We start from the raw sequence: 12,905 nt of genomic DNA on the forward strand, positions 1-12,905 counted from the left end.
GGTCATTCTGAATCTGGCCAGGGAGAATTATCTGAAGAAGGCTGACTCCACTCTGCCCACTGCTGCTGCCTGTCTGACAGACAATCAGCCCTCAAAAAGCTCAGGTATGTACTAAGAAAACAAGACAATATTGTGTTTGGGGGTTTTTTCCACTCTTTGCACAGCTATAGTGTGCTGGTCAAGTTTTCTTATATGCGCACAATTAAACACATACAGTACAATGCACATGCCACTTCTTCTACACCATCCCCTCATGTGAAATTCTCTGTTTGAATCCAGCTTCAGTGATGAATATAGCTCGAGTTTGCTGAGCCGGTGTTAAAACTCGTAGAAGGAACAACACTGATGCTGGTTCAAACATTTACTATAATGGCACGAACTGTTCCTCTGAGATCATCAATATTCACTACATGTGCTTTTATAAGACGACATTTCTCGGAAATAACACAAGCTGATAATTTGCAAATAAAGTGTTAGCAATAAAGCAAATTCTAGCTTGCAGCTACAGCTACGTGCGCACAGCGCTGGTTTTAAATATATAGCTGTGGGGCTAATAGAGCCACATGTGAAGCAGTTTTTAGGTCATAAGTGTGGCAATATTATTTTGGAATTATGTTTACTGTCTCTGCACAGCATCTTTTTATTATTAGATTTTATATTTATCCATAATTGTATATTAACTCATTAGGCTAAACATCAATAGAAGACCATCTTTGCAGCAGAACTGCCACTACTTCATTAAAACAGCATGGCCTTCATATTAAAGTGTATTTTCTGAATTTGATATTTTACCATATATTTCACTTTAGTGCGGGTTGGGGAACTCAAGGCCTCAAGGACTGTGTCCTGCAGGTTTTAGATATCACCTGGCTCAACACACCTGAATCAAATGATTAGCTCATTACCAGGCCTCTGGAGAACTTCAAGACACGCTAACGATGTAATTTAGCCATTTAAATCAGCTGTGTTGGATCAAGGACACATTTAAAACCTGGACACCGGCCCTTGAGGAGTTCCCCCACCCCTGCTTTAGTGGTCCTGGGCATTGCACAGACATAATCTTGAATTTTGTTAAGTGGAACCAGGAAGGTTCAGAATCACAAGAGATGATATGGTGGTGGTGTAGACAGTCTTAAGTGCAATTCACTCTGTTTTGCTTGTGATCCTTATTTTTTGGGGATAGGAATGTCCTTTCCTTCAATCCATTAGATACGTCTGCTCTGTTTGTGTGTCTACATCGCCTAAAGGAGTGAATGACTTTGTGTGGGTTGTCAAAGTGCTACCAGAAGGCTTAGGTTTATACATACAACACACTTAGGCTATCACTTTGCATGAAACACCCGTATCTCGTCAGAGAACCTGCTGTATCCACATGTATCACATTTCTGTCCGTCTTGATATAACATGCAGTCCTGTCCGCACAGAAAAAAGCTGAGCTGCTTTTATTTTGGATCCTCAGAACTGATCTGTTCCGAGACCCGACTGCCAAGAGTTTAGTGTGTTAACTAGCATCAAATGAAAGTTTACTTATCATATCCAGTCCATTGTGTATTTAGTGACAAAGGGCACTGTAGGTTTAATTATTAATGTTGTAAAAGCTGATGATTTTGGAGAACGCTTATGTTATGTAGTTAGTTCATCTAATATACCCTTTATTAGGTTAATGCAAACATCTAATCAGTGGCAGCAATTCACTGCAGTCATGCACTAAGCAAAACATACAGGTCAAGATAAACTGATGACGTTTAAACTGAGCATCAGAATGAGGGGGAAAGGTGATTTAAGTGACTTTGAAAGCGGTATTAGTTGGTGTCCGATAGGCTGGTCTGAGTATTTCTGAATCGCTGACATGCTCGGATTTTCCAACACAAACATTTGCATCATGTATGTGTAGCTGATAAACTTGCAGTAACTGTCTGGTCTGTGAGGAATGTTTCCAGCACCTTGTTGAATCTATGCCAGGAAGAATTAAAGCATTTCTGAAAGCAAAAGGGAGTCCAACCCCATTCTAGCATCCTAATACCTGATAAAGTGGCTGGTGAGTGTATAAACGCCTGTGTAATGTTACTGATTTGTTTTTTCCTGCAACGCCAACTTTATTCTCTATTAAGAGCAGTGAATGCTCATTCATCAACATTTGAAAGTGATGGATAACGCCTGCTTCTTACTACTGTGTGCTCTCACTTCTGGGTTGAGCAGAGACAAACACTTCTATAGCATCTGATTCCAAGTCTAGCAGCTGACCTCTATTCAAATCTTGCTGGTAAAGTAGGAGAAGCGTGTACCTTTGTGTCCATTATTGTGTGCCATAAAACCACTCTTAAAAATAATCTTAAAACGCCTCCCTAATGATGGATGTTTTCAATTGAATTGATGTAAACAGGATGGCTTGTTGTGTTCGTTTTAGGTTTTCAGATCATTTCTCAGCTGCCGTCTGACTGGCCTGAGAGAAGTGTCCTGCACAATGTGGAAAACTTGCAGAAGAGACGCCAGAAGAGAAGGTATAAGGGATGGGATCTCCGTATATGGCTCACTCTGAACTGTTAAAATGTCTGATCTTCTCATTTTATTATGTTCTGTTGACTGTGCCTTAGATTTGGTCTGTTAGGTCCAGGCTCTAGTGACAGTCTGCTGGGTCCTAAAGATGGCCAGAGAGGCTCTTCTACTTTACTTGATGCCAAAGAACTTCTGAAACACTTCACGTCTGATGGTCTGCCTGCGGGGGAGCTACAGCCGCTGGCCATTAACAGAGGGTGGGATCATTTTTCAGATTTCAAATAGCACCTCACCAGTTTCACTGCACTAAGCTGTTAAATTCATAAATATGAACACACTATAGTTTTTGTTTCTTTGGCAGATTTTCAGATTTACAGCTGAAACACATACACGCACTGTAGCCTGGCATCTGCTCCAGTTATATGTATTTATTCCTGGGATGGATCTACATGACACACACTAAACGAAGCCATAATTAGGATTTGATTATAATCATTAACCTTCTACAGTGAGCTTACAACCCTTGGAGGAAGATTATTGAGCTGAGTTAAAAAATACTGGAGCAGTAAGGAGTTAGTGTTAATAAAGGCTGTCAGACCAAACTCTGTGTGTAGAGAGGCAGACTTGTTCATGTGGTTTAATGAAGACGATATTAAATTGAGAAGCAAGACAAATAACAGTTTATCTCTCTTTTTGTCTTTCTGACTATGACTCGCATTCATGCTCTTTGCTTTTTTTTCCAGTAACAATGCCTTCCAGTTGTCACAAGACCTTTCTCCCAGGAGAGTCAGCAAACTGCCTTTCAGCAAAGCCTCAGCCTCCCATTATCACGGCATAGAGTAAGTTTCTCTAAAGTATATTGACTGTTCAGCTATTTTAAAACTGTGAACGCTTCTTTTTATGAGATTTACTTTTTATAAATAATTTTTTTCTTCGTGTAGGTTCTGTCTGGATAACCAGCGGTCTTTAGATCGAGACCAGGCCTTTGTACGGCTCCAATCTCGTCTGATTCGGTATGAGACCCAAACCACCTGCTCCAAGGAACCGTGCGCCCTCCCCTTTGCCCTCAGCCCCGCTCCCTCACCAGCTGTGATGTCAGAACCAGGAAGCGTGCCTGATGGCGAGACTCTGCAGAACAATGATGTAGCACGACTCAAGCGCAGGTCCTGGGAAGCAGACATTGTTGGAGGCTATCCTCACAAGAGGTATGATGATATATGTCCCTCCTGGTTTGCAGCTACGTGGTGATATTATAAAATTAAGGATGGATGGCGAGGAGCTTTAAAGAGTTTTTATCCATCTGTCTGATTGATCCAGGCTGGCAAAGTCCGAGAGCAGTGACTCCCTCTGTTCTCAGAGTAGCAGCAGCAGCGGGACACATCCTGCCATTAGGTCTCTACGACGACAACCAAGCAGGTCGCAGTCCACCTCCTCTGTAAACAGTTCCTCCTCTTCAGCCACAAGACCGACATCAGGTAAAGCGAAAAAAGTGACTCTCGCATGGGAGGGAACACTTGGGACTGTGTTAGGATCAGATGAGTCGGTTAAATTAACATTCAGTGTCGCCTACTAATCGGAAGGTCGGTGGTTTGATCTCTGGCTTCTCCAACCTGCGTGCTTTTCCCAGTGTTCTTGGCCAAGATCCTGAACCCTGAGTTGCCCCTGATGGAATATGCGTTTAAATATGCTTAGCCATAGGAAAAAAGCACTTGTATGAAGGAGACTAACAAGAAAACACTTTGTGTTATATAAGTACCAGTGTTATATTAGCAGTGTTGTTCTTGCTCATGGAAAGAAGATCCGGCTAAAAGTGACCACACCTGTAAAAGATCTTAACTTTTTAGATCTAATGTTATCTAAGACTTATTGGCCCAGCAAACTTACATGGCTGTTTAAACTTTTTTCTAACCTGTGCTTTGGTTACTGTTGGATAATGTTATTGTGGGAATTATACATAGCTGTAAAGGTGGGTTAATGTGGTAGGGCTCTAGCAAATTAATAGAATTAATAGAATCAGTTTATTTACTGTGCTGTATGGTAGCACTTCATCTTTATTATCTATGTGCATACTTGTTTCTTTCATTCACTTTATAGTTTTGTATTTTCTAATTGGTTTTGTTTTTATTTCATTTGATTTTATTGTTCGAAAATGTTAAGTTTTAGTGTAGTTTTTGATAGTTTGTGTTAATTTTAGTTTTTGTAATTATTATTTAAGTTATTATGTTTTATTAGTATGCGAAGGGCATACGTCAGAGACCAAATATAGGAACATCAGTACAGGTGATACAATAAAAACAGAGGTTCTTGAAAGCAGTTGACTCACAGTGTTGTAGACGTCCAAGGTTTTAATAAACACATCCATCAATGCCTCATCAGGTAAGCTGTAATAAAAGTTTTAGTAAACTAAGAGATACCAAAACTAAGGATATTTCCTGTATATTTTTATTTTCTTTAGGTTCACAAAATCGCTTATTAATTTTAATTTTTTTTCACAAGTCAAATTTTCTTTGCAGTTAATTAAATAAATTTTTTAACATATAGTTTAAGTTAACTATATTGGTTCAACAGGTTCCTATACCTGTTGTTCTTTGTTATTGACTTATTTCCTCTATTTTATTTTCACTATATGACTTTTACTGTGTTGACTTTAGTGCCTTATTGTTTAATAATTTCTCTTATTTGCACTTCTTTTCAGGCTTGGCGACTCTCGCTTGTGTTGACAGACCTAAATGTCAACAGCAGAAGACGCATCAAGGACACAGCGAGGACAAACTTGCCAAAGAGTCACGCTCCCAGAAACATAACAGGGTGAGAGGATTTGTGCATCTTATTTTTATTCTTATAAAACAATAAAATATATATTTACTTTTACATTTTTTTAAACAGAATATTTCTTAAAGCATTTGTGCTAATAATGATGACAAAAAAATGATGTAACCCAGACAGAAAATGTAACCATAGACTTGTTTGTGCATTTCAAATCAAATCAAATCAAATCACTTTTTATTGTCACATCACATGTGCAGGCACACTGGCACAGCACATGCGAGTGAAATTCTTGTGTGCGAGCCCCACAAGCAACAGAGATGTGCAAACACAACAACACAAACGAGCAAAATACAAGAATGGCCAACCTGAAACTAATAAATATATGTACAATATATAATAGTGTATGCATTTCTGGATGTGTATACTAAATATTTTCCTACGTGTGTGTGTGTGTGTGTGTGTGTGTGTGTGTGTGTATACACATTTTTACAAATTAAATAGTAAAAAAATAAAATAAAATAATAATAATAATAATAATAATAAAATATACAGTTGAATATGTGCAAAACAAGTGGCATTTATATACAGTATGGAGTGCATAATGTTAAAGTTCCAGTAGTGAAGCTGAGGTGTCTATGACGTGTTCAGCAGTCTGATGGCCTGATGGAAAAAGCTGTCTCTCAGTCTGCTGGTACGGGACCGGATGCTGCAGAACCTCCTTCCTGATGGAAGCAGTCTGAACAGTTTATGGCTGGGGTGACTGGAGTCCTTGATGATCCTCCCCGCTTTCCTCAGGCACCGCTTCCTGTAGATGTCTTGGAGGGAGGGAAGCTCACCTCCAATTATCCGTTCAGAGCACCGCACTACTCGCTGGAGAGCTTTGCAGTTGTAGGCGGTGCTGTTGCCATACCAGGTGGTGATGCATCCAGTGAGGATGCTCTCAATGGCACAGTGATAGAAGGTCCTGAGGATGCGGGGGCTCATGCCGAATCTTTTCAGTCTCCTGAGAAAGAAGAGGCGCTGCTGGGCCTTCTTCACTGTTTTGTTTGTGTGTACTGACCACGTAAGATCCTCAGCCAGGTGTACGCCAAGGAACCGGAAGCTGCTCACTCTCTCCACAGCAGCGCCGTTGATGGTGATGGGGGTGTGTACTTCTCTGCACCTCCGGAAGTCCACTATCAACTCCTTTGTCTTTGCGACGTTGAGGGTGAGATGGTTGTCTTGACACCAGTGGGTCAGGGTCAAGTCTGCTGCCAAGTTTTAATGAGCAGAGCTTACCTTAATAAGCCGCAATTTTCCTGTAATATCGACTCATTTAGCAATAAACCCATTTTTTTTTACTTGTACAAAAATCTTAAGTAAATATGCAATTCGCCTAATTGCCACCTGGCCTACACAGATGGTGATAGATAAACACACGACAAACTGGGAGAGTTTTTCTACTACAGAGGAGAACTGTGCAGCAGCTCTAGCCGAGATAAATGTGTAATATTTTCCATGCAATCATTGTGAATGTGTGGGCTGCATCACAATGTTGCGGCAGAACCACTTTAACAACAATACTGTTATCGTATCACCTGCTGCCTACATTTTCACACACACACACACAGACACATTTTTCTCTCTCATCTTTTACTTCTATGTGCAGCATGCAGACACCATAACACATTAATGGACACATGCACATATACAATTGAACACGCACACCTACCTCTTCCCAGTTTAGTTTGTTCCACCTACAGCAAGCAATCTGACCTTGACTTGTTCTAATTCTGATTACTATGCAAACACACTTATCATCCAAACCCAAGCATAGGAAAGAACAGTTGGTCCTATTGAAAAATAATGATAGCAGTTTATTCAGGACAGAGATTAAAAGCTGTCTTTCTACTCCTCTCGTGAGACTGAATGGTACCAATGATTTCTCACAATAATTTATGGTGTTTACTCAGAACAGTTGTTGTGACAAGATTAAAGGCAGGATCTGTTTGTTTCATTTTTTTTTCTTCATCCTGTCGCAATTAGCGGTGAAATATTTGTATGTTTGCTCCTCCATGCTGCGAATGTAAAATCGTGCGTTTTCATGTAAGGACGTCCCCCAAAGTCGAGACATTTTGACATCCCTCGGTTTTCTAAAAAGGGAGCTGTGCTAAATTTAGTTTCTCTGAACCAGGCTTGCGTTAGGTGGTTAGGGAATAAACAGAACTAGATTTAATGTTTTTGCTTGTACTAATACAAAAGTGTGTCTATCTTGTCTGTCTGTGTCCTCAGATGTTGCAGGAGGTAGTAGCTAAAACACTCAAACACCATGGGATCACTGCTGAGCATGATTGCTTTGAGGCTTGCAGCAAAAGACTGTTTGATATCTCGAAATTTTATCTCAAGGTTTGTCTTTTTACTGCCCTCTCAGAGTCAGTGTTGTGCTTTTGTTTGACACTTTCATTATTTGTATTACTCTATGATTCCAGGACTTGTGTTTTGTTTTGTATCCTTCTGTATCCTTCTTACTATGCCAGCAACTGGAACCTTTAAAAAAAGCCTTTTTTCCCACTACTCACTTTTTAATTTCTTTGTGCTTCCTTGTGTTTCTTAATCATCTGGTTTTGTTTCACAGTGTACTCAGATCCTTTACTTAAATAGCTATAAATCGATGTTAATTTCAAGATTTTCTGCCTTTTTCTAAGACACTACAGGGAACCTAAGTTTACAGTGCTGTGTAAAAGTCTCGAGCTGCCAGTTTTTCTTAAAGCAATAATTCTCCAGGCTTTCAAAGGTTTTCTTTCGCCATTTGGCTGCTTTTTCACTCACTTTCAGTCCAGTGCTTTCTGATGATTTTCAGAGGAATGTTTTTTGTTTGTTAAGCCACTTCACACTGACCTATGAATCATTCAAGCGTCAAAGAAAATCCCCTGACTTGATGGATGAACAAGTGTTGTCTACATATAACAGAAAACTTGACAAAGAATCAATTTTAAATTGTATTTTTAAATACTTTGTTACTAGCAGCCTGTCACAAACACGTAATGTGTTCCCATTTCTTTACTTGAATCTAAAAAAAGAGCAAAATGCCAAAGAGAGCACAGTTTGACAGGCATAAAATATTATTTTTGCACTAACAAGCTGATTCCTAAAGAGCAATTGGCTGAAAATATGGCATATCTCAACATGTCTTACTGTCCTTTAAAAAACCTGAGGAAACTTAGCAAGTGGAGTACAAAAGAAGAGACCTAAAACAGGTTCTCCAAGACATCTCATTAAGAAACAAGAAACGAATCCAGAAAAGACCTAACAGATGCATCTGGCCCTTCAGTTGATCCATCTACTGTTCACTGAAGCCTCATCAGAAATGGTCTCAGTGGAAGGCTGCCTGTCGAGAAAGCCATTCATAACAAAGGGAGAAAAGGCTGAGGTATTCCAAATCACACAAGAACAGGACTGAAAATCAGTGGCAACGGAGTGAAGAATCCAAACTAGACATTTTGGGTCAATTCATCTACAAATATGTACAGAGGAGGTCAGGAGAGAGATCCAAAAGTGAGTGTTTACAGCACAGAGAAAGCTCTGTCATGGTTTGAGGCTACATTTCAGCCAGTGGTGTTGGAGATCCTATCAAAATTAATGGTATTATGAACTCAGAAAAATACAGCTTTTAATCCACCAGCTGGAAATGATCTGATACTGAGCTTTGTTGATGCTTGTTCCCAGGATCTGAAGACATCTCGGGGTCTGCATGATGAGATGAGGAAGGCAGCAAGCAGCAATGTTAAGCAGGTAATGCTACAAACATTAGCGTCTCTCTGGTTTAGTTTTTCAAGTCACACATTTATAATCACATTTTTCTGTTGCAGGTCATTGATTGGGTATTGGAGAAGACCTCAAAACAATAAAGATGATAACAAATCAGGTTGGTTAGAGGAATTTGGCTCAAAACGTCAATTTTCTGTGGTGTCTTTGTTTTTGTTTTTTTAAACATTCATGACAACATTTGGACTTTCTAAGCCTTTCCAAATTGGTTCTCTAATTGTTACATTAAGTCTGTTTTAATCAACTTAATCCTTTATTTAATTTGGTTTTCCTTCATTTTTCAGGATCCCCTATAGCAGCCTGTCGTTTTAAGCTTTTGTTTGTGCCTGGTTTTGTGCTCATCCACCCTCATATACTCCTGCTGCTCCAGAGCCAAGAACAGAAAAACACTCATATCTACATACACTCTGCTCCTCCTGCCGAGAAGCCCCAAGGGCTTTGGATGCTGGCTTCAGGATGAAGATGTCTTTTCTCTGTAGCAGTTTTCTAACCCCCACTACTTATTTTATTCTAAATTACTGTCGTTGTTAGGTTGTTAATTTGCCTTTATGAATGTACAGATGTTTTTGTTTTGTATTTTCCTGTTTATCACAATAAATGCATGTGGGAGCACTTTAACCCCCAGGAAAGACACTGTGTCTGTGTGAAAACTATACAATAAGCTTTGCAGTTGGTGTTGTCTTCCAAAAACAGATGATGATGATGATGATGTCCCATTCTGGATGGTAGCTGTTGTGCAGACGATGAAAACAAAGCCAACAGCAGTGCAGCAAAATATGCTTTGCTAATTATAACTGACGGTCCAGCTTGTCGTAGTTTGGTTTGATTTCAAACACATCAGGAACATACTGCTATAATTTCACCATCCTTATAAAGAAAACTACTCACAGCCAGCTTTTCACAACTGGTACCACAATTACTTTTTTTCCCCCCAAAGAGAAGCTGACCGCAGGTTTCTGATTCCCAAATTAACATGCAAAACAACTTTTTCTGTGATGATTTTTGTCTGGGTATTACTTTATCTGGTGGAACAAGATGACTATACACTGTTTTATTACTGTGCACGAGAAGCAGACTCCAGCTAGGCCAAATATGGTGTGGAAGGCTCATGTACTGTTACAGAAATAATTTGATCAAGTTGTTTGGACTCAGAGGCACTCTGGTGAAAAGCAAATAGCATATCAGTACCAAATCCTCATGATTTGGGCTAGTTTTGGAGCCAAAGGACCTGAGCACTTTGCAGTTATTGAGTCAACCACGATATCAGGTGGGGTCATGCAACAGGACAATGTTATAACAGAATGGCTGAAAGAGAAAAATCAAGGTGTCGCAATGATCCAAACCTCAATGAACTAAATTATCGATATAAAGAAGATAATTTTGTTCAAAATTCTTCCACAGTTATCTGAAAAATCACTTTCTGTACAATAAACTCATACAGAAAGTGATTACTTCAAGCTATTGCTGCTGGAGGTGGTTCTATGAGTTATTTGCAGTCCTTTAAAGATTTCTTTTTCATTTTTCCCGTTTTAACTGACCCACAGTCCACTGCCTGGAAGACTGGTTGAAAATTATTAAACAGGCAGTACTGTGAGAAACAGTGGCGAGCCTGAGACAATGCAATCATTGCCATAATTCAGCAGAAAAATGTAGTCAAGTAGCACTTATTTCAGCACCACCTGGTACCCTATCAACACCAGTGCATCAGTGAGGTATGCTGTGCATAGATATGTGTTTGTGGGAACAGAATGAGTGTGGGACCATCAGTATGTATGAGTACTACGAGTATCAACTAGATTTGTATTATCTACATGTACTAGTTGTGCATGAATCAAGAAAAAAAAGATAACAGTTTACGCCATCCCTCCTACATTTGCGTCACACAAGCTGTGTGGAGGAAAAATGACCAGAAAAGGAAAATACTTTGTAGCTGAGCAGAGAACGAGGCACTAAATACTGACTCTTATCGTTAGTCCTTGGGATTAAGTGATAAGGGAAGCTTAGCTCAAACTCCCAGTATGAAGACCAAAACTTGTTCTCTTGTACATATTTATGCCACAAGATGATGTCAGATATTTTTCAAAGAGGACAGAAACAAAACTGAATTTCTCTGAAGCAAAAACTCCACTGCCAGATATTATATCTACAAAATCTAATGTAATGCTGTGGTCTTGGTTTTGATTTTGGGACTATAAATGATTTACAGGCTTGTTCTGTGGGAACATTAAATGAGTGCAGCAAAGATTAAATGAGTTGGCCATCTGTTGTTGCAACATATAAAATAAATGTTTTTAATGGCCATGGGATGTTCTTGTTCCAGGAACTTCAAAATGAAAGTAAAGAAGAAAGATGTGAAAAAATAGGCTGAAGCAGATTTATTAAAAAAAAAAAGAGGGATGAGAGGTCTGCTTGCTTCTAAATGGTGTAATATTAAAATAACCTGCAGTATAAATTATTTCGGCCCTCCACTGTTAATGTGCGAGTGAAATGTTGCAGATTATGAGATAAATCTGACCCAACATCCTACACCAATTTCCTAATAGGCAAGTCTATGATAATCCATCTTTTCAACAACATAATCATTATTAATCATAATCTTTACCTTCCCTTGCTTTTTTAAATGAAAAAATATCCCGTGATGAATGTGTAAGTGACCATAGCTTGCTGTGAAAAATGTTTTTTCCAGTGACTCAGTAGCTTGTAGACCCACCTTTATCAGCAATAACTTGATAAACTCGTACAGGAAATAATTTTTATCCCTCACAGTTCATTGAAGATTGCAAGCATTTGTTTATGCGCAGCTCGCTGAAGGTCACGCCGCAGCATTTCAGTCAGGTTGATGTCTGGACTTTGACTGGCCATTGCAACAACTTGATTCATTCTTGCTTTTGTCTTTCGCATCATTGAATGAATCATTGAATGAATCATTGAATGGTCTGGCATGAACTCTTCAATATTATAATGACTGCAAGGTGCCCAGGTCCTGTGGCTGCAAAGCAAGCCCAAGCCATCACCCCTCCACCACCATGCTGACAGTTGGTATGATATGTTATTTATTTTTTACCATATGTGCTGTGCATTATGGCTGGACATCTCCCTTTTGGTCATGTCTGTTGCGAGGACATTTTTCCAAAAGTCTTGTGGTTAGATGCAACTCTGCAAACACAAGCTGTGCTCCATTGTTCTGTTTAGAGAGCAAACACTTTCTTCTGGCAACCCTTCCAAACAAATCGTACTTGTTCAGCCTTTCACTAATTGTGGCATCATGAACTTTAACATTTACCATGCTAACAGAGGCCTCTAGAGCAGCGGTACCCAACCCCCGGGCCTCGGACCGGTACCGGTCCGTGAGTCGTTTGGTACCGGGCCGCGAGAGTTGAGGCTCAGGTGTGAAATGTATGGTTTTCAGGGTTTTTAATCAGTTTTTAGCGTTATTTTGTTATCGTTTTTATCGTTTACTCGGTTTCCCTGGGTCTTTTCACGTGTGTTATGAATAAATCTTCTTTTTTTCGGTACCGGTACTAGTTTTATTTTGTCGTATTTATCCGTGACACCTTAAAGGCCGGTCCGTGAAAATATTGTCGGGCATAAACCAGTCCGTGGCGCAAAAAAGGTTGGAGACCGCTGACCTATAGAGTTTGAGTGGCTCTTGAGCTTTTTGCTGTTTCTCTGAGCATTAAATTGTTTGATCTTGGAGTGAATTTGCTTGGATGGCCACTCCTGGGAAGACTGTGGCATTGTGTTAACACAAACATGCTCCAGAACAGCAAATGGCCAAAACGTCTGCCTTTACAAAAGTGTTCCCACCTGCTGATGACCAATGAAGTGCACTTGGT

General features: G+C 39.6%; 1 protein-coding gene across 1 annotated transcript in view; it reads left to right on the plus strand.

Moving 5' to 3' along the window:
* mtbp (MDM2 binding protein) overlaps window positions 1-9,700 on the plus strand; it is a 40,098-nt gene extending 30,398 nt beyond the window's left edge. The window contains exons 14-24 of the mRNA XM_012922955.3: window positions 1-104; window positions 2,408-2,501; window positions 2,595-2,753; window positions 3,240-3,335; window positions 3,438-3,701; window positions 3,814-3,971; window positions 5,192-5,304; window positions 7,537-7,650; window positions 8,971-9,036; window positions 9,114-9,169; window positions 9,354-9,700. The exon at window positions 1-104 is cut by the window's left edge and continues 40 nt beyond it. Coding sequence (XP_012778409.1) covers window positions 1-104; window positions 2,408-2,501; window positions 2,595-2,753; window positions 3,240-3,335; window positions 3,438-3,701; window positions 3,814-3,971; window positions 5,192-5,304; window positions 7,537-7,650; window positions 8,971-9,036; window positions 9,114-9,152 — 1,207 coding nt within the window. The 3' untranslated portion in view covers window positions 9,153-9,169; window positions 9,354-9,700. The remainder of the gene's footprint in view (window positions 105-2,407; window positions 2,502-2,594; window positions 2,754-3,239; window positions 3,336-3,437; window positions 3,702-3,813; window positions 3,972-5,191; window positions 5,305-7,536; window positions 7,651-8,970; window positions 9,037-9,113; window positions 9,170-9,353) is intronic.
* Window positions 9,701-12,905: the final 3,205 nt, after the last annotated feature.

This window comes from Maylandia zebra, linkage group LG11, assembly GCF_041146795.1.
Source record: "Maylandia zebra isolate NMK-2024a linkage group LG11, Mzebra_GT3a, whole genome shotgun sequence".
NCBI classification, from domain to species: Eukaryota; Metazoa; Chordata; class Actinopteri; order Cichliformes; family Cichlidae; genus Maylandia; species Maylandia zebra.